Source organism: Cricetulus griseus, chromosome 4, assembly GCF_003668045.3.
Source record: "Cricetulus griseus strain 17A/GY chromosome 4, alternate assembly CriGri-PICRH-1.0, whole genome shotgun sequence".
Lineage (NCBI taxonomy): Eukaryota > Metazoa > Chordata > Mammalia > Rodentia > Cricetidae > Cricetulus > Cricetulus griseus.
The window spans coordinates 147294584-147316192 of NC_048597.1; the positions used below are offsets into that span (position 1 = coordinate 147294584).

At 48.2% G+C, this 21609-nt stretch overlaps 1 protein-coding gene across 1 annotated transcript in view; it reads left to right on the forward strand.

Moving 5' to 3' along the window:
* The window catches only part of Kirrel3 (kirre like nephrin family adhesion molecule 3), a 120769-nt gene that overhangs the window by 29034 nt on the left and 70126 nt on the right, over positions 1–21609 (forward strand). The window contains exons 2-3 of the mRNA XM_035443560.1: positions 1580–1729; positions 7208–7357. Coding sequence (XP_035299451.1) covers positions 1580–1729; positions 7208–7357 — 300 coding nt within the window. The remainder of the gene's footprint in view (positions 1–1579; positions 1730–7207; positions 7358–21609) is intronic.

Below are 21609 nucleotides of genomic sequence, written 5' to 3' on the forward strand. Positions count from 1 at the left end.
TGCCAGAAACAGCCTAATTACAACGGAAAGCTTGAAGAGACTGAGTAAGAGAAAAACCCACTACCCACAGCTGATTAAAATATCCTATGTAATATAATTTGTAAAGCTCAAATCAGAATAAAAAAGTGTTACTCCCACAATTCCAGGCCAATTTGATTTTTAATAAAACTCCTCAGAGAGGTTGCCAAGATCCCATCAGACTGTCAACTCTAGACCTTCCTGTTACCCCACTCTCTGCTGCTATGGGGGCTCCGCGCCCTCCCCTGCACCTCCTCTCTCCCTATACCCACATTTGGCCCTGTTTGGGGCAGCAATCCAAGTCCAGGTCATCCGTGGTGCTGTGGAAAGGAGGTAGCAGCGGACTCCCAGGCTCCTTTCCCTCCATTGAATATCAGTCTCTTTGGGGATAGGGATGGGGAAAACTGAGGGGCTCAAAACTCAAGTAGACCCCATGCCAGCCTCAGCTCTGCCACTCATTGTCTATGTCACCCTGAGTAAATTGCTGTACCTCTCTGGTCCTGGTTCCTTTGTTATAAAATGGTGAGTTTTTTCTGCCCTGGAACATTAGATTGTCTCTAGGAGAAGGGAGTATGGGAAGCACTGACTGCAGTCATCACAGATCGTCAGTGTCTGTGTCCCGCTGTCCACTCAGTTGTGGCCTCACAGAAACACAGACCATGTTACCTCCCTTCTTCAGTGACTGTCCCCAAGCTGAGGCTTGGGAGCTGCATGAAGCTTAGCTCAGCAGGTCAGAACCCTTAGAGCCAGAATGCAGCAGGTTCACAGCCGCCAACCTGTCACAGACAGCCATTGATAAATGCCTCACTTCCTAGTCCTGCAGAGCTGTCTGCTGATGCTCTGAGGGGTACTGTTAGCATAGTGCACCCAGGCAGCACACCCAGCATTGGAAGTACTATATCAGCTCAGCGCTGCTCTCCTTTGTCCCCTACCTACGCCAGCCTCCCCATCTCCATGTAGAGATGGTGCCTACTGTGGTTAGGCTGTTAGCAGAATGAAAGAATCCATGAGCCGATGTTTAAAATCTCAGCACAGAGCCTGGCATCTCACATGTGCAGCTAACTATTTGTTTAATAAAATATGAGCCAATAGCTTCAATGGTTGTGGCATCTTGCTTTGAGGTATGGATAAGAGGCACAGACTCCCAAGTGGTTTCCAAGGGGGAGACTGGAAGAGTCAACTGCAGAAAAGGCTAGAGTAACAAGGGTGTGCATAGACGTGGCCATGGCCACCAGTTCCTGCCAAGGACCTACTAGCCACTCAGATTGCCTGGATGGCCAGGTTGAACTAGATCCATAATCACTCCTGAGCAAGTGGAGTGAAGTGGGAGTCCCACAAGGAGAAGAGAAGTACATGTCCCATGGTGGCTGAGCTTCATCTCCAAAGTCAGCATCAGGGTTGTACAAGGGAGGGGCTGGAGTCTGGAATCCAGAGCCAGCCTCTGAAAATGAGAACAGGGCTGGAGGCCTGGGGACAGCCTAGCTCTGCTTCTAGAGTGTGAAGTGAGCTATCCTGGTACTGCTGCCCACACTGACTGACCACTGTGCTTCTCCCTCCCCAGGCCAAGTCTACTCCTTCAGCCAGCAACCCCAGGACCAAGTGGTGGTGTCAGGACAGCCAGTGACGCTGCTGTGTGCCATCCCGGAATATGATGGCTTCGTCCTGTGGATCAAAGATGGCTTGGCTCTGGGTGTAGGAAGAGACCTCTCAAGTGAGTACTTCCAGACTCCCCCACTCTTACACAGTGGCCCAGTGCCTACACTGCCTTTCCCCATCTGCTCACTATGGCACTCCCATATTACATCTCCAATGTCATTCTGGGCTCAAATCCCCAGCCATCTCTGCAACTTTCCGGACAGGCAGGGCCTGGACCTAGATCCCTAGGAGCCCAGGGGCCTCTGGCTATGATCCCCATTTTACGGTCAGTCCTAAACCTAGCACAGAATCCATTCCAAAGCCAATGTAATTCCCATGAAGTCCGATTTCCAAACATCATGTGCTCCTGTTTCTTGGCCCAATATGAATCCTCATTTATCAAGGCATGATCCAGCTCCCCACCCAAGGAGACAGCCAATGAACTGAAAACTCACAAGAAAACCTGCTTCTCCTAGGATTCATCTCATGATGGGAAGAAAAGACAGGAAGGGTTTACACTAAATGCCAGCCTTGTTCAGCCACCCAGGCAAGCTGCACCATGGGGGCCTCCTACAGCTGCTGCTGACTGGCACATCAACTCTGTTGTTGGTGCCAGGCCATGTCATTTGGTAACTATTTTGCATGGCTACCTCAGAAGCTCATCCAAACACCTTGCCAACCTACACTTTCCCCAGGGCATAAAGAAAGCAGCCATCCTCATGTCACTTGCCTCTTCTGTCATTACCCTGCTCTGGGATGGGTAAGAAGGGGGCTGACTGCTGGGCTGATATGCATGATGAAATTCAGAAGGACAGATCTGGGTGCCACTCCCCGGCCATCTGGGAATGGCTGGGGATGGAGGATGGATGAGAAATATGCATTCAACTGGTAAGCAGCTTCACCTCGCTCATGCTATACAGCTGCAGGAAAATAAAAATCGAAGCACGCTCAGAAACACTGGAGCTGGGAAATTAATATTTTAAAATGTGAGTTATGCCTTGCCAAAAATGTATATTGAAACATTATAGCAATGGTCAATAGCAGTCACAGAGCCTAATGTTGCAGCCCAGCTGAGCATAGATAAAATACCCAAGAATATCTACAAAACACACTGCGCTGCCATAAAGTTTAAGTGTTATGGGAACCAGCCAACTTTCAGAGATGCTCAGCTTTGGTACCCTAGAAAGATGGGCGAATGATATGACCTTCCCAAATGAGAATTGCTTATGCTCTGGGCAGCTCTGAGCGTGGACCATCTGGGCTTCCTGGTCAATGACTATCATCAGCCTTTGGTCATGGGCAATGTCTTATTAGGTCAGTGGCCAAGTGGAAGTCCCCAGTCATAGAATGGTCATCAAGGCATAGATAATTGCATCTCTGATCTGAAGCTCCATCCCTAGTTCTCTAGGATCTGGGTCTGCTGACTGCTAAAGACAGGTTGATCCAATGGCCTGGGCTGGCTTCCTCTCCAGACTGGCCCAGTCACTAAGGAATACAGGCCCTGGACTCTCTCCTCATAAACTCAGGCCTGTATTTAATCATCAGCCCCAAAATACCATCCTAGCAATAATAACAGGTCCTCACAGGACCATAAACACTGCTTGCTTGCCTGGTCCAGAAAGGACTGAAGAGAATTCAACTGAATTCAGCAAAGATCTGCTGAGTGCTTAAGGCAGGGAAACAGAGGGCCAGTGTCACAGGACTTCCTGCTGCTGTAGCTCTCTCCTCTGCCGTTTCAACCATGTCACCCTAGACATGGCACTGGACAGGAGTCTCTCGCTGACACTGTAGTGTCTTTCTGGTCACCAAGACTGTGAGACCAGGAAGAAAATGTTGTCAACACATCCTCAGGTGCAGATAGAACATTTTTCTCCAAAGAAGACTGGTACTTCTCAGAGGTCTCATGAAGAGGGAGACATAGATTCCACCACCACTGCCTTTATTTGAAAGATAAACAGAGTAACAGTCGAGGAAAAAAATTGATTCAATTATATTACCAATCTCAACCCATGAATCTCTGTCTGCTCCCTTCCAAGATGGGCACGTTCACTCTAACTCCCTGACACCCTGTGTGTGTGTGTGTGTGTGTGTGTGTGTGTGTGTGTGTTGTGTGTACATATGAGTGTGTCCATCCACATTGTCTTGTGGTTTCTATTGCTGTAAAGAGGCACCATGACCACAGCAACTCTTATAAAACAAAGTATTTTATTGGGGATGGCTTACAGTTCAGAAGTTTAGTCCATTATCATCATGATGGATTGGGGTGGGGCGGGGCACAGAGTGGCATACAGACAGACATTGCACTGGAGAAGTAGCTTAGAGTCCTACATCTGGATCTTCAGGCAGCAGGAAGAGAGAGTGACACTGGCCTGGCTTGAGCATTTGAAACCTCAAAGCCTACCTCTTCTTCCAACAAAGCCATACCTACTCCAACAAAGCTACACCTCCTAACAGTTCACTCTCTATGAGCCTATGGGGGTCATTTTCATTCAAACCACCACATGTGTGTTTATAAAAGAAGCCAGAGGTCAATGTTGGTTGTCTTCTTCAGTCAGTCTCTACCTATTTGTTGAGACAGGTTCTCTTACTGAACCTGGAGCTCACAGGTTGGCTAGACTGGCTGAACAGTGAGCCCCTGAGATCTACTGGTCTCTTCCCCTTACCTCCAATACTGTCATGTCCAGATTTTGGGTTGCCAAGAACCCAAACTTGGATCCTCATTCTTGCACAGCAAACACTTTACCCACTGAGCCCTCTCCTTAGCCCTGCCAATTGTATTTAAATTAGCATGTGTAGAGGATAGGGATGGACACTGATAGCTGATAGCTGTAATTTCAACACTTGAGGAGTTAGTGTAGAACTGACGTAATTCAAAGCCAGCCTTAGCTATAGAGTAGGACCCTATGTCAAATACTCATTATGCAATAGGCATTTTATATAGGTTATCCTGTTTTAATCTTCACCCATGAGGTACTAGCATTTTTCCCAACTTACTGGTAAGGAAGCTGCGACACAAAGACAAAGCACCAGGGGAACAGAGCAAGGAAGAGATAAACTGGAGTCTGAACCTATAAGACATGACTAGAACCTCTGAATCTCTGATACCATGGAAGGAACTAGAAATTCCTCAGAAGCTCTGCTTCTGTGTATGTTTTCCAAAGATGCTGCCAATCCTTAAGATAGCATCGCAGCTCACTGCCTAATTAAGCAAATACAAACAAACCCATCACTGATGTTTTCCACAGCTCAGGAGAGTGTAATCCTGCTGCTGATGGCTTGCAAGACAACAAAAAACACCAGTTCCATCCAAGATGCCTGCAAGGGACAGACCTAATTGCAGAACAGCAGGGAGGGGTGGGCTGGAGGGCAGGTAGCCAGCAGCATAGAGGCATCAGCTTCACCCACATGGGCTTACTGCCTTTGCCCATCAGAAGGCAGGAAGGTGAGTGAGGGAGGGGTGGACCTGCCCTCCCTGGGTGCAGCTGATCTTTGGGCAGAATTTCTGATCAGGCCTGAGCAGCTGTGAGATCAAGGTCCTTCAGTGTCATGATGAGGACAATATTGTCTCAGTTGTATAAGAGCTCACAGAAGCTGCTTATTGGTGTTTGGGGAGACCATGTCTACCCACCCCACCGAGCAGGTGCAGGCACTGATGGGTCCTGGTGCAGTCACCCCCAGGGAGCCCTGCCCAACCACCCTTAGCTTAACCAGAGTAGTGTCTGAGGAAAGATGGGAACCAGGGCAAAGTCCAAAGAAGGAGCTCCTGAAGAACCCCATGGTGCAAAGCATGTGTGGGAAGCAGAACTCGGGTAAAGGGGTAGAACGATAACGTCCTAATAGGACAAACTAATAGGCTTCCAGACCAAGACCCCTGAGAGAGCAAGGACCAGCCTATGGCTGTGGCTGCAGTCAATGTTTGCATTCAGTTCGCCGGCCACAGCAACTGCTGAATGATTCATGGTCTCCAAACTTTTCTTTATCTATTATTCATCACCAGTGTGTGTATACTGAGGCCCCAAATTCCTAAGTGTCCTGAGTGCCTCCTAAGTGCTTAATCAGGCCCAAGGGCTTGGGGATGGGAGGGAGGAATGCCCGGGTATGAGCCGCTATGGTTCACAGGGCACAGTGCCCAGTGTTCCATAGGCATCAGAAGGGTGAGGCTGGGTTCCCATTTCCTGTGCTTCCTGGGACAAAACTTCTCTCCTTGATCCTTTCCAAGTAAATCCCTTCTTCCTTTTTCATTCTGTTTCTCTCTTGCTTGGTCCACTCTTTGTGAATCTCAGAGTCTTTCTTTCCTTCTCCCCCTCCTCTTTCCCTCCCTCTCCCTTGCCCCCTCTCCCCTCTTAGCATCTCCTTAGCTGAATAAGGATAGGGCTTCCCAGAGCAACACCCCATAGCCAGGTCTGCCCACTCAGCATGTCCTACACTTCCCTATACTTTTGTCTCTAACATTGGCATTTCTCATTTTCTTTAGAGCTTAGAACTAACCACACACACACACACACACACACACACACACACACACACCAACATCCTGGAAACTTGCTTTTGTGCTCCTTTACACTGAGATCAAAGACCTAAGCAAGTGCCAGAGGGCTGCCACTGCTGGGCCTCTTTGTCACCAGTGCCCACCCCACCACCCTAGCTCCCCTTGGGCTAGGAAGGGCAGTGTTACTGCTCTCTTTTCCCTCTGAAAGCCCAATCATTTTAGCCAGTGAAATAAATTAACAATACACAGATGAACAGGGGGAGGCATGGGAGTCATTCATAAAGTAAGAGACTCAATAAGAGCCTGCAGGCTGGGGCTCTGATAGCACATTGAGCTATAAGAACAAGAGAGCCAATGAAATGGCTCAACAGGCAAAGGTGCCTGCTAGGCCTGGTGACCTGAGTTCAATCCTTGGGACCAACATGATAGAGAGACTAACTGACTCCTACAAGTTGTCCTCAGACATCCATGTGGGTGGCATATATGTGTTCACACACGTATAAAGAAACAAACAGCCAGGCGTTGGTGGCGCATGCCTTTAATCCCAGCACTCGGGAGGCAGAGGCAGGCAGATCTCTGTGAGTTCAAGGCCAACCTGGTCTCCAGAGCGAGTGCCAGGATAGGTGCCAAAGCTATACAGAGAAACCCTGTCTCAAAAAAAAAAAGAGAAACAAAGAAACAAATAAATAAAAGGAGAAAGAAAGATATTAAAGAAATAAAGATGAGAACTTGGGGTTGCTGGGGATGAGTGGTCCTGCATGCAATCCTGTCATGTAAGTAAAGTTTCTTGTGTATTAGTCACCAGAAGGCCACCTGAGGTCAGCTCTGTCCGGGACAGGTATCACACCCCTAGCCCATCTTCCAGAAAGATCTTTCTCTGGTAAAGGGGAGGAAGTCAGCCAGGAAGACCTCTACCTGAACCCTCTGTTCACTGGATACGAATTTACTTTTGCAAGACAGTTTTGGAACCATTCTATCTAAGGGGGTCACAACATCTCCAGATAGGCCTTGGAAACTGGCAACGAGACTATTTTGACCTCTCATACCTTCCTGATTTCTCCTCAGGCTACCCCCAGTACCTGGTGGTGGGGAACCACCTGTCAGGAGAGCATCACTTGAAGATCCTGAGGGCAGAGCTGCAAGACGATGCTGTATATGAGTGCCAGGCCATCCAGGCTGCCATCCGGTCACGACCTGCACGCCTCACAGTCCTGGGTAAGTCACCTGCACACAGACATACAGGGATGCCATACGAGCTCTAGGAAACTCTGAGGGTTCGGCTTCTGGAGGATCCTTCTGACAAAGCTAGTGGAGGGAGGCTCTCCATTGGGTATCATCCCATCTGGCCCTCTGCACTTCTGCCCTCTCCTCTTTCTTCCCGTCCAAAGGGGACATAAAAATACCTCCACCTAAGGAAATCATATTACCACCACCTATCACTGTCCTACCCAGTGTGTTTGACGGCACACTGGCGAGCAGATGAGGCTTCCGCTCAGCTGTGCAAATAAGGCCAGGCCCTTGGCAGCAACTCAAGCTCAGAAGAAAATGTGGCACAGTCTGAGCAACCTTTCTTCCAAAATTGACCTCCAAAGGGGCCAGAAAAGCTCCACAAGCCCTGACCTCTCTTAAGGATGAGCCTCAAGCTTGGTCCTCCATGACTTCAATGTCCATAAGGATCACCAGAGCCCCTTGTTCCAGACCTTTCCCACACTCTGTTCCCTTGGAACCCTGGTTCTCTCCCATTATTCCAATGGGATTTCATCTCAGGGCCTTATTCTAACCATTTTCCCCCTTGGTCTTTGCTTCGAATGTCCCTGGGACAGCCCTCCTGAAGAAGTCCCCACACCCTCAATGGGACAGACCTGCCTGAAGTTGTGATGTTTGCTCAGTGACTCCTTAAGATCCCCTGTTTTGGTTTGGTTTGGTTTGGTTTTTGGTTTTTTGAGACAGGGCTTCTCTGTATTGCTTTGGAGGCTGTCCTGGAACTCACTCTGTAGACCAGGCTGGCTTCGAACTCACAGAGATTCACCTGCCTCTGACTCTGGAGCGTTGGGGCCACCACCACCTACCTGGCCAAGATCCCCAGTTTTGATTAAGAGTTCAGCCCTGTCCCCTCCTTCCTCTGGCCAGGTTTTCCAGAGAAGGGAACCTTGAGGAAACAGTTTGCACATAAGTGCTAATCATTCACAGTTGCAAAGTCACTCCCAGCAGCTCTCAAGGCTCCTCCAGACTGGATCAGGGATTGCTACCCCAGGTGAGAAACTGAGGCTCAGGGTAAGCAGAAGGCCTAGACCAGCATGCCCTGCCAGAACTCTTTGTTCCACCTCCCTAGCCCCATAAGGTTTCGTCTCTGCCAGGCAATGTACACGACTCCTGGGCAGGCAGGAGAGGGAAGCCCCGGCCTGGCCTTGGCAGACTCCTGGCAGCTGCTGTGGAGCTCAGATGACAGGGTCAGCAGCGGGGACACTGCTCGTGCTCTGAGATGAAATATTTAAGAGCGTGTCAGGTTATCTTCAGATCTACACAGCCGAACATGAGAGGTGCATGATTCCAAGTGCAGCAGCAGACAGGCCACAGAGGACCAGTTAGCAGCTCAGCCTAGGCTGAGGCTGGGAGTGGGAGCTTCGGAACCTCACCCACCTCCAACCTGGGAGCCTGCTCTGCCTGGCAGGAAAAGAGATAGATGGCCTGGGGGTGGTGCCAGGCAGGGTGTGCATTAGAGGACAGTAGCCCTTTTCTTTTTCCCCTTGAGATGGGGCTAAATTGAGAAGGGGTCTGCAAGTTATTGTAGGGGAAGACTTGGGGCCAGATATGTCTCCTGATTCAGACACTGACTGCAAACTGTCGGAACATATCTGCCAAGTGAAGCTGTAGGATGTCTACGTTCAGAGGCCACTCAGTCCCTGTCCCCAAGGAACCTTCCCCTGCTCCCTCATACCCCTTAATGAGGCAGCCAGAGAATGCTGGAAAGAGAGGACCTAAGCATCGTCCATTCCTCTAACACCACCCAGGAGCTAAAACAGGACACCACCTTGTCCTCAAGGTAGAGCAGACTCACCAGCCAAGCCAAACTCAGCCACTTAAGCCTCCTTGCTCCCTACTATCGCAGTTAATCAACAAAGTATGCTGCATTGAAATTCCAGATTATTCCATGTGCTTTACTGATAAGCTCGTGGAGAGACTCAGAGAGGCAAAGGCATGCCCAAGAGGTCACACAGCTTAATTAATATTTCAAATCAACTCCACATTTCCAGCTCCAGACCGATGCTCTTTGCCCAGTCTTCTGGTCCCAAATGCCAGTAGAATGTCATCTGCCCACCTGGTTAAAAGCCAGGCTTCTCAGAACAGGGCCTCAGGATTCAATCTGGGCAGACCCAAATTTGTTTTGGGGTCACCTCTAAAAGACATCCATTCCTCTCTGCATCTGTCATGACTTTGGCCTGGCATTGTGCCTGGGGCTCAGGACTGGGTTTGTGTGTGTGAAGTGTTTATTCAAGCCTAGAGGTTAGCTGGAAGATTGACTGGTTACAGAGTGCTCTGAGAGAATTCCTGCAGACGGAAAGGAAGCTTAAGCTGGCATCTCCTATCTCAGCCATTCTCCTAAGCAAACTGGATTTGGGCAAGAAGAGGCTGCCAGGCTCTGCCCATAGGCCTCCTGGATGCCTTGCAGCTCCACATTGCTGGCCTTGGCTATTTTCTATGGGTGAAGAATTCCCACTTCCCCACCCCAGGGAGCCCGAGGGCCTCTCCCAGTCTTGCATATCACCTCTAGGCTCCTGCACTAGCAGGACTCCCTCCACCTGGCTACAGGTTTCTACAGATCTAAATCCCCTCCTACTGCCCTTAACTGGAGCCAAGATGGTCACTAGAAAAGGCTCCTGGTCTAGAGATGAGACAGATACAATAGCTGTTTAAAAAAGGACTCTAAAGGTCATTAAAGCTACTTCCCTTCCCAACCAACCGAGACCCTCCACCTGCTATGCTGTGACATCTCAGCCCCGGAAAGTGTCTGGGCCAGCTCCCCAAGGAGAGCGGCCTTCTCTGTGTTCCAGGAATAGGAGAGCTTCCTAATTTACTCTGTATTTGCCCGAGATAGATTTTTAATTAAATAAAGTAAGAGCTTGATTAGAACCTGCAGAAGATGTGAGGGCAGAATCAGATGGTATTCCGGCAAAATCGCAAAGCAAACACTCTGGCTGGAACACAGGGAGGCCCCAGGAGGTCTTCCATCAAAGCGCCAAGTGAGGAGGGCAAATACAAGAGATTATATAGCCAGCAGATGTGCACTGTTAAAATATGCATCTGCCAGCAGTGTGCTCAAAGAAGCCGGGGGCCAGCTCTCCAAGCCTGCCTGGCTCCGGGGAGGGCATGGGAACCAGCCCAGCAGCCAAGCCTAGAGTCATAGACACATTAATTAGTGTTGTGTTTCCAGCACTCAGAAGCAATCAGACTAGAAGCAACTCTGAGCAGAGCTTTCGCTACCCTGGGAGGCAGAGGAGGCAGGAGCCAGAGAATGAGGGGAAGGTGGGGAACGAATTAAGCCTATGAAGCCAAACATCCCAGACAAGGAAGCTATAACCCTGGTTGTGGTCCACTTGAGTTTCCTCAGCAATCCAGCCTGCTGCCAAGGGCTATGTTTGACTCAGCCCATATCAAAACAGAGATCTTTCCAGACACAGATCAACTCAGGAAGTCTTGCTATCTATGAGGATAGGACCTCAGACTTAAATTCAGCTGTGTGACCCTGACACGGTTACTCAACCTCTCTGGGCCCCAGTTTCTTCATGCGTAGAATGTGAAGTGATGACTAAATAAATGGTGTCTAAGAATTGTTCAGCTCCCAAAAGGCCTTACTTCCAGTCAGGAGTCCAATATGACACATCAACTATTTTAGGAAAATGGGCCATCCCCCACTGGAACCAAGATCCAAGTGGTGCCTGAGGCTGAGAAGGTAACTGATCCTGATGGCTTTGTCAGCAGCCCACCTTGAAGCTGAGACTCAGAGAGTCCCACCAGGCCATGGGCCAGTTATGCTTAGGTACCCCGTTTTCACATGCTTGTAGCCTTCTCTGCAGCAGCTCAGCTTAGATAGACATTGCAAGGACACACACACACACACATACACACACACACACACACACACACACACACACACACACACACACACAAAGCTTTGGAGCAGTAGGAGGAATCCTCCATGTGGGAGAGTAACATCTGACAAAAAACTGTGCCGCTCCATCCATATTAAAGCAATGCACACGGGTATGCATGACGTCACCCACACTCTTACTACATGCAAGAGCTCAGGGTCTGTAGGGCGCCATTGCACTTGATCTTTCCAAATGCCAGAAGACTCGGGTAGTAAAGCCTGGGAGGAACCAAAGAGAAAGTGGAGACCACGAGTTTAATCAAGAAATGTTTCCTGAATGCCTTTTGTTTCTAGATGTTCAAGATTCCTCAGTAAGTGGAAGCTAAAGCCATCCCTGGCCTGGTGAAGCTTGCATTTAGCAGGGTACAAGGCAGCTGACAAATGACAATCAGATTCAGCAAGTAAACTATATCATTAGAATGCCCCATGGTAATAAATATCATGGGAAAGGAAGAGTAAAGCTGGGGAAGGAGAATCAGAAGGGGGGAGATGGGGTTGGAAGTCAGATCAGTTATTAAAAGGACTTGGCCCCGGCTGCTCCTCTCATGTCCTCTTCTCCCTGGCCCAGTCTAATATTGACTCTGCTGTCTTTGAGGCTCCCATTAGAAATCATGTTTCCTAACCAAACATGAATTATTTAAGATAGAGACCAACTCAGTTCAAATAAAGAGTGCATCTTACCCCTGATACAGAGAGGGCAAATAGATACGTTCCTTAATTTGTTCTCCCACAATGGGCAGCAATTCCGTATTTGTTACTTCTCTTGCTGCTGTAACAAAATCGCAGACAGAGCAACTTAACTTGGGGAGGATGTGTGTTAGCCTGGGGCTCAAAGGGATAGGCGTGGTAGCTGGAACCAGTTCAGTCCAAGGTATAAGTGTCACCCAGCCAACTTTCCTCATACCACTGTGGGCCAGAGCAGAGAGATTGATGGGTGTTGGTGCTCAGCTCTCTTTTTCCTTCTTTTATTGTCTGGTCCCCCATCCCGTGAATGGTGCCACCCACATTTGGGCAGGATCTTTCCTCCTCCATTAATCCTGTCTGGAAATACTCTCACACACATGCCCAGAGGTGTGACTCCTAGGTATTCTAGATGCAGTCAAGTTGGCAATGAAGATGAATCATCATCGAAAGCTCCCAGTCTCAATTCCCAAGCTATAGATGGGTTTAGAGAGGAGTTGTGAATAACTTGAGCACTTCCAGTCATGGATGTAGAGCTGATACCGTGCTTAAGAGTGCTGGCTTCTAGATGGTTCTGGGACAAATCCACCCTGCGCCACTTGACATAAAATGATGAGTACATAGAGGTAGTTGAAACATTTCGGAGATTTGGGGAGAATTTGTCTCTGTAGAACAGAACCCTGAATTCCTGCCATGACACACAGGGTCCCTGAAATATACCATCTTCCTTCTCTACAGCACCACCCATTAGTCCCAACCACCTGTTCCACTCATGCTGCCTCTGAGCCTGCCTCCAGTCCTTCCTACAACCCTTCTTGTATCTTCCCTTGTCTAACTCCTGCCCATCTGACAAGATATACTTTAGGCATCTCCTCCTCTAAGAAGAAGTTCCTGAAGGTTGCACAGCCTGTCTATTGTTCCTTCTGCCATCTGTAGACTCCATGACAACAACATGTTGTATTGAGAGTGACTGTTTTCTGTCTTGCTTCTCCCACGGAGCCTGTCAGGAGCATCTTGCAATCTTCATGCCTTGCCGGGCAGTACTCAGACTGGGTGCTCAATGAATGTTCATCATGGCAATTAAAGCAACAGGGCCTGAGGACAGCGAGATGAAGGAGAGTGCAAGCAGATAGATAGTGCCAAGCACACATGAGGGTTATATGGCATAGTGCGGCATGGTGCTATATGATGTGGTGTTGTGTGGTCTGGTGTTGGGTGATAAAGTGTTGTGTGGTGTAGTGCTGAGTAATATTATGTGGTGTGGTGTTCTGTGTGTTATGTGACATCGTGTGGTATGGTTTTGAATAATATTATGTGGCATGGTATTATGTATTATATGGTGTGATATTCTGTGACACGCTATTGTGTTGTATAGAACTGTGTGATATGGTGTTTAGTGTGTTTAGTGGTATGGCACTGTGTGGTGTGATGTTGTAATGTGACCGAGTGTTGTGTGATGTGTTGTATGGTGTGGTTGGTGTTGTATGGTATAGCATTATGTGGTGTGGTAGTGTGTAATATGATGGTATGTGCTTTTGTATGGTGTGGTGTCAAATGGTATGGTGCTATGTAGTATAGTAGTATGGTATGTTGTCATGTGGTGTGTGGTTGTATAGTGTGGTGTGGCGGTACTGTTATGCACTGTTATGCAGTGTGGGGTGGCATGGTGTGAGGTGGCATTGTGTTGTGTGGTATGTTAGATATTACTATATAGAGTCACTATATAGCCTCTCATGGTTCAGAGCTCAACTTCAGGAAGCCTAATTGCCTGCACTTAGAACCTGACTGTACTCCTTTACCAGTAGTGTAACCTGATGGTGTTACTCAACTCCCTGTGCCTGCATATAAAGTGGGAGGCATAACCAGAGTGCCTTTGTGGTGGCAAGAATGAGTCAATGAAACAACATATGCAAGCATGTCTCAAAATAGTGCCTGATACACAGCAAGACATAAAAGCATATGGCTGTTAAATATTAGCTGGTTCTATCACCACTAGTACTGTTCAGTGCCCAGAATCACCAGCAGTAGCCATCCTTCCCAGAGCCCCAGCTTCTGGCCTGGAGAAGCTTGCTTACAGAGACAGCAGGCAGGAGGCCGGATTCCCGGAGGCCCCTCCCAGGTGCATGCAGGGAAGACAAGCAGAATTGATTCCTTATCTCCTTATTAAGCCTGTTTAGCCCAGGCTGTGGCCTGGTCTTAGGTGCTGTATCTCATTTGGTCTGTGTGCCTGTTTCCTGCCACATTCATTACCCTCAATCGTCTCTAAATAGGGGCGGCAAACAAGCTAGATATGGGAGAAGAGAGTGAGAAAAACATCCTTATCTTCCAAAGTTCCATACGGGAGCCAGGATCAGCCAGTCTGCATCCATCTGTTATACACTCCACAGGACACAGGGTCCTTCCCTCTCCTACTGTGCCCTTCCAGGTGGTCCATAGCACCCTCAGTGTCACCTCCATTCCCTCTCTTTATCCATTACATACATCCTTCTTGTCTAGTCTAAGTCATCTTACCTACTCCTCAGATGACAAAGTGAACACAAGGAAAAATGATGGAGTTCCCAAACTGACTGAAAGTGTCTCTCTTCTAAATCTGAAGTGTCAGGCTTAAGAGTGGAGGGCAGTGATCTCTGAGCTTAGTTCTCTACAGCTGAGTTCTATGCCACCCTCAGTATGTGCACCACAGTTAATGGGGGCTGAAGGAGATGAAGGTGCTCCTGGGTTAAACAGAGCTCATTTGCAGAGTCACTCCAGAGACTCCTTCACTCTGTGACATCTCCATTTCAGCTTCTTTGAATATAGGGCCCCTCTGTAGTTAAGCCATCTATCGTGGAGAGAAATGAGAAAGGAAACAGGGGACTCAGCCACTCCCAAGACTCCAGCAGGCCTAGGGAGCCATCAGGGGTTGAGGCAAACACATGGCTTCCATTCCCTGCCCACGCACAGGGCAGACAGCAGAGGCAGGCAGGTTCCTCTTCAAGAGTTGGGAAGTCAATACCTAACCTGTACTTCCTTCCCAAGTGACCTAGAAGCCTATTGCTGCCTGTCCAGGGCCTCGCTATTTAAAGCTGGAGATGATATCCCAAATGGACCTCCCCTCAGCATCTTGGGCTTTCAAAACTAGGATACAGGAAGGTAGGAAGGTTCTTAGGAGCCCAGTTAGGATCTGCTGAACACCCAAGGCACCCAGCCCCTCTCTGAGACCCCACAAGCCTTAGCACCACCCACCCCAAAGTCCCACCCTCATCTCCAGGGGTCTGAGGCCCACCAGGTCATCCCCCATGTAAACTTAAAGAGTGATGCCACCAAACCCACAGCAGTGACAACTCTCCAGGTCCACATAGGAGAAAGGTCCCAGCCTGGAACTCAAAAATAACACATTTCTGTCCCCGGCCCTGCCACAGCCCAGCATAAGATATGGGGTTGTGGTGTTTAACAGCAGCCGCCTTCTCCCTGGTAAAACCAGGAGCTGGAAAGGTGAAGTGGAAACCCACCCTGCCATTTACCTGTGAGTTTCCCATAACTACTCATGGTTTGGGGTCCACACAAAGGGCATTGTTCCCTGAGTCCCTGTTCCCTTGCTTCTGAGAGCAAGGATAATGTGTCCTTCCACTGTTTTAGCCAAGCGTGACCCTGAGTGATGCTGAGTACGCTCACCTACTCAGCAAGTGTCACACCACAGCAATCTGCAAAAATCAGGACCAAATCCTCCGCTGTCTGTATTCACTGCAAGACCAGCAGCTCTATGGCTTCTCTGTGCAACACAGGCCCCTTTCCCTCAACCTTCAGAGGTCGACTACCTGCAGAAACCCCTGGTCCACCCTACCATCCACATCCACAGGGCTGGTTCCTGTGGCCTGGGCTGCTTCCAATATCCAGGCAAGCCTCATAAGGTACAGACAAGAGAGATACCCCTACCCTGGTCCCTGATAGACTCCTTGGTCTCTGAACTAATGCATTGGTGTACACATGGGTCCCCATTTGCACCTGCACACAGGCAATAAGAGTGTGGCTAAATCATCAGTGTCCACCTGGAAAAGCATGAGAATGTAGACCAAAAGAATCAGTTGCTTAGGAAACAGACAGCTTCTTGTGAGTTGGCAGAGGTATCAACTAGTACCCCTTGTCAGCCCCAGAGAAGAAAGGGGTAGGTAGAGTATGGCTTCATCAGGGCGAGTCTTCTTCTGTATTGATTTCCCCCAATGACAAATGAAACACAAAAGAGTCACTGCAGACAGGAGTGTGGCAATGATACCAGGCCACGAAGAATGAATTGCCCCTTTCCTGTCCTGGCATTCCTGGTGTCAATCCTGGGACTCTGAGCCAGCCCAGGGTAAGTCTAGAAAGACTGAGTGGGACAGGGAGCCCTCTAAGGGCTAAAAATAGCTCATGGCTGCTCTGCTGTGACCTCAGCCCAGGCCCGAGATGAGGCTTTCATGGCAAATTATGGATTTAAAACTGGCAATGAATCCCCATTACAGCATGAAATGAGAAAGGAAAATGCTGCTGAACAGAAGCCTTCCCCGGCGGCCACTGGGCTGAGGGAGGGTGGGGCTGTAGGGAAGATCTAGAGGCAAAGTCACACATCCACACACCGCACTCTGTGAGCAGACTCAGAGGTCACAGACAAGGTGAGAGGGACCTGGGGAAGTGGGAGGTGTGTACCAGTCCACACCAGACCAGAACACCAAGACACAGGTTGTACAATGCCCTGTGGCCAGGAGCCAGGTCCAGACAGTAATAAATTTTTGTCTGTTTGTTTGTTTGACACGGAGGGAAGCAGGTGTGCATATGAACTTGTATGTACACACCAACTTCATTAGGCTAGTTAACCATGAGCTCCCAGCGACCTGCCCATTTCTTCCTATCATCCTCTCACCCCAGAGCTGGCTTACAGATGTGCATGCCCAGCTGTTTATGTGGTTGCTGGAGAACTGACCTGAGGTCCTCAGGCCTACGAAGGACACTTTACCAACTGAGACAACTCTCCAATCTCTGAAGATTGGTTTTAGGCCAAAAAACAAAAACAAGATGCCATGCTGTGAATGACGAGACAGATCGCTGGCTAAGAACACTTGTTCTTGTGAAAGACCCAGGCTGGGTTCCCAAAACCTCCATGGCAGCTTACAATCTGTGCAACTCCAGTTCCAAGGGATGTGGCACCCTCTTCTGGTCTTTACAGACACCAACCTCGCACACAATTCATATACATTTATGCAGGCAAAACTTTTAACTAAAAGATGTCTCTGCTGCTTCTCCAGTGGGAATGGCCACAGCTTTGTTACTGTGTTGCTTCTGTTGGTCCAGCCATAGGCATGTGAGTATCTGTGATGCCTTTACAAGCTTCTAAGCAATCAGTGCAATCTCTGAAGTCATCTTCCTCATCCTTACAGGTTCTACAGATCCTTAGCAGGCCCAGCTGACCCTATGTGCCCCTCCATATCTGATATTCAGCCATTTACTCTCCGTATGGTACACTGGCCTGGGGGCACAGGAGAATTGTCATCACTCTGAGAGTAGTCACAGATAACAGCTGCAGAGAGCACTGATGGGTCTGCATATCCTGATGGACACAGACCCAGTCCTTGGCCCAGGCATTAGGTATATGCTGTGTGCACAATTAAAAGAAGAGGGGGAGGGGCTGGGAAGATGGCTTGGTAGTTAAGTGCTGGCTGTGCAGGTGTGAGGACCAAAGGTCTGATTCCCCAGAACCCATGCAAATGCTGAATGAGAGTGGCATCTCACCTGTAATTCCAGTCTCAGAAAGCAGAGATGGGGGATTCCCCACAGCAAATTGGCTAGTAAAACTAGCCGTATCAGTGAGCTCTGGGTTTGACTGAGAGAGCCTACCTCATAGAATGTGGTTGAAGAACAGAGATATCTATAATAATTCCTGACATCAACCTGAAGCCTCCATATATACATGCACCCACATTTCTGTATACCTATACACATATGTGCTCCCACACAGGCAAATATGCAGGGGAAAAATGAAAAACAAAGTAGGGAAGTTTAAATTGCTACAGAGAAGACTCAAGAAGGAGAAGCTCCCTCTCAAATATTTGAAGAAGAAAAATAGATTTATTTCATGGAGCTCAAGAGCAGAACTGGGCCAGGCAGGATGTGTTTTATCTTAGCAATTAAGACTGAGAGTCTAAACTCAGTGAAGTGGTAAGCTCTCTGTCTCCTGGAGTATTCAAGCAGACGCTGAGTTTCCCACGAGCCTGTTTCTAGAGGGACGTAATCATTTTTTTCTGCAGCTATGAGAATCTCATTCAGGAGCTGAGCTGCGGGAATTAAGGGGGTATCCTGAGGGAAGGGACAATGCAGAGAAGACCTAGAATCATATCAAGGTGTTCCCTTCTAACCTGTGTCTCCATAACACAGTATACCATGGCTCTACAGAGAGAACTCCCAATGAAGGTGGAATATTTTTTGCATTTTTTATTTTAAAATTTTTATTTTTCATTTTACATACCAACCAATTCCCCTTTTCCCCCTTTTCCTGTCCCCTGCCTCCCACCCTTCCCACCCCCACCCACTCCTCAGAGGCGGATAAAGTGAACAAAGTCTAGAATACAAACTTGAATAGGACCAAGCCCCTCCTCCCTGTATCAAGGCTGAGCAAGGTATCCCACCATAGGGAATGGGCTCCCAAAAGTCAGTTTATACACAAGGAATAGGTCCTGGTGCCACTGTGAGAGGCACCCCCAGCAGATCAAGTCACATAACTATCATCACATTCAAAGGATCTAGTTTAGTCCCATGCAAGTTCCCCATCTGTCAGTCCATATTCCATGAGCTCCCACTAGCTCAGGTCAGCTGTCTCTGGTTTTCCCCATCATAGTCTTAACCCTTCTCGCTCATATGATCCCTTCTCCCTCTCTTCAGCTGAACTCCAGGAGCTCAACCCAGTGATTGGCTGTGAGTCACTGCATCTGCTTCCATCAGTTACTGGATGTAGCTTCTATGATGATAATTGGAGTAGTCACTAATCCAGTTAAAGCGGAAGGCCCATTCCTACACCCTTTCCACTATTGCTAGGATTCTTAGCAGGGGTCATCCTTGTAGATTCCTGAGAATTTCTCTAGCACCAGGTTTCTCCCTAACTCCATAATGTCTCCTTCTATCAAGATGTCTTTTTCATTGCTCTCCTCACTCATTCCTCCTCCAACTTGGTCTTCTTGATCTCTCATGTTCCCATCCCCCATCTCCTCCCAGTTTACCCAGGAGATCTTCACTATTTTCCCTTCCTGGGGCCTTCCATGTGTGTCCCTCTTATTGTCCCCATTTTTGCCTAGCTAATCTGGGTTTGTGGATTATAGCCTGGTTATCCTTCTCTTTACATCTAATATCTACTCATAAGTGAATGCATGTTGTCTTTCTGAGTTACCTCACTCAGGATGGTTTTTCCTAGTTCCATCCATTTGCTACAGATGAAATATTAGCCCAGATCAAAAGTCAGTAAAAATGTAGAGACACATTGCTACCTCCAGGGTGGTAGCCTTGTCTCAAGGGGGAGTCACAGACAGTAGAAGTCATTGGACAACAATCAAACCCTGTGTAGCAGGAAAACCTGTTGACAAAATCTTAGTGTTTCATAGGAATGTCATGATATGAACCAGAGCATAAGGACTGATAAAAGGAGGCATGGCCTAATATGACCTTCTTAATGGCAACCTCATGCCATGCACACCAGCTGCAAAAATAACTCAGCATCCAGAGAGCATTCTGAAAGGTCCAGGCAATGGCTATGAAGCACAGGCACCTACCTCCCTGAAGGAAGTCCACATAAGTCCAAGCTTGGATGGCATCATGTATGTGGTTAAATAAGGAATGGGAAGGGCTTTTCACCTAGGTGAAAGGCAGGGTGAGACTTGGTGCAGTTGTCACCAGGTGATTCAAGACTCAAGGAAGAAAAGGTGTGTGCCAGGATGGCACAGGACATGATAACATGTCAGAGCAAGGGAAACAGCTTCATGAGAGCTGAGGTACCTATGCTTAAGACTGCATTTACCCACAAGTTCTGGTCATCAGACCAGATTACTGATACGGGCAGGGATAGGTCCTAGCTTCAAACCTCCATTCCTGGAATCCAATGGTCCCAGACCTCAGGAAGCTGCCCCTGAATGTGTGCCAGTGGGCACATCATCTGTCCACAGAAATGGCAGCATATCAGCTGGTTCTGAGTGGGAAAAAAAGACAACTCCAGTTAGTTCCTCTGTGTGCCTGCCAATGCCCATTAGTCCACATGTGAACACTCCCTTGTCCTCTTGCCAATTCTATCAGGCAGGCCTAGGTCACCAGAGAAGCCGTTACCATGCCCAAGCTCACATAAGAAAGTTAAAGGGCCAGAATCTGAACTAACCCTTTCCAGATTTCGCTCAGACTCAGCTGCCTGTCTCTCACATATAATCGTGGACCATGGGCTGGTCTCCATCTGGCCTCTGTAGAAGGCTGTCAGAACCCTCATGGCACCTTGGGGCCCACAGAGTCAGAGTTTTGTCCTGGACATCCAACTAAAGGTTCCAGAAAGCCCTTCCTAGCAGGCTGTGTCTCTCAGGGCACCTTAGAAGCCAGGTGAGCTACCTCGTCCACTTTCCATTGCTCTCGGTCATGGCTGCTTTCCCCTCTGTTGCCCCATCTCTTGAGGCTTGAACACTGCCCTGGCTATGTGGAGCAGGTTTTTCTGGGAGACTGGTTCACAGTCAAGAAAAATGCATACAACAGCTGCGCACTTCTCACAATAATAAACAGCTGATCCCTGTGACCTGAGAAGACTGACTTCCAAAACACTTGCGTTTTCACAAGGTGATCAAGATGTTTGTAAATGTTCACATAAAACAAGAACTTTCCATATGTAATTAGGTCAGGAAAGGTTAAGAGATCACCCAGGTGTCATCTGGGTGGAGATGAGAAAGAAAGGTGAGGGTCACACACCTTCCCCAGAAGAGCTGCTCTGCTCTAAACCAAACATACCACTCCTCACACACAACTGCTCTCTTTATCCCGCACAGTCACTAGGATATTGGAGATAACCCATTTTACATATGGGTCAACTGAGGCAATGAAGAAAAGAAATACAGCCAGCCTCTGCCTCTCAGACTTCTCAATCCACAAAAATATCTGGTTATTGCATCTGTATACAGGTTTTTTTTCCTTGTCATTATTCCCTAAATAATACAGTGTAATGGGTGTCCATGTGGCATTTACATTATATCCATCATCGTGAGTGTCTATGGAGAATATACAGCACACAGGAGTATGTACATAGGATATTCATATATATATGAATATCATGTCATTTCATATAGCTCATTTCATGAGCATCCATGGATTTTGATATCCAAGAGTCTTTTGTTGAACATAATCCTAACCATTCCATTCTTTTTGTTGGTGTTGCATTATTTTCTTAATCTCACTTTCAAATCTTTCATTGCTAGTATATAGAAATACAATTGGTTTTGTATAGATGGAGTCGCATGTCAACTCCTTCACCTGATAAAAGTGCATTTAATCTGCCTGAGCTGCCAACCATCCTCACTTAGCCGCACGGTATGTTGTGGAGTAGCAGTGGCTTACCTTCATTAACACGAGGCTGCTTGGGAACTGTGGCTCACTGCCCAGCCTCATGAGTGTG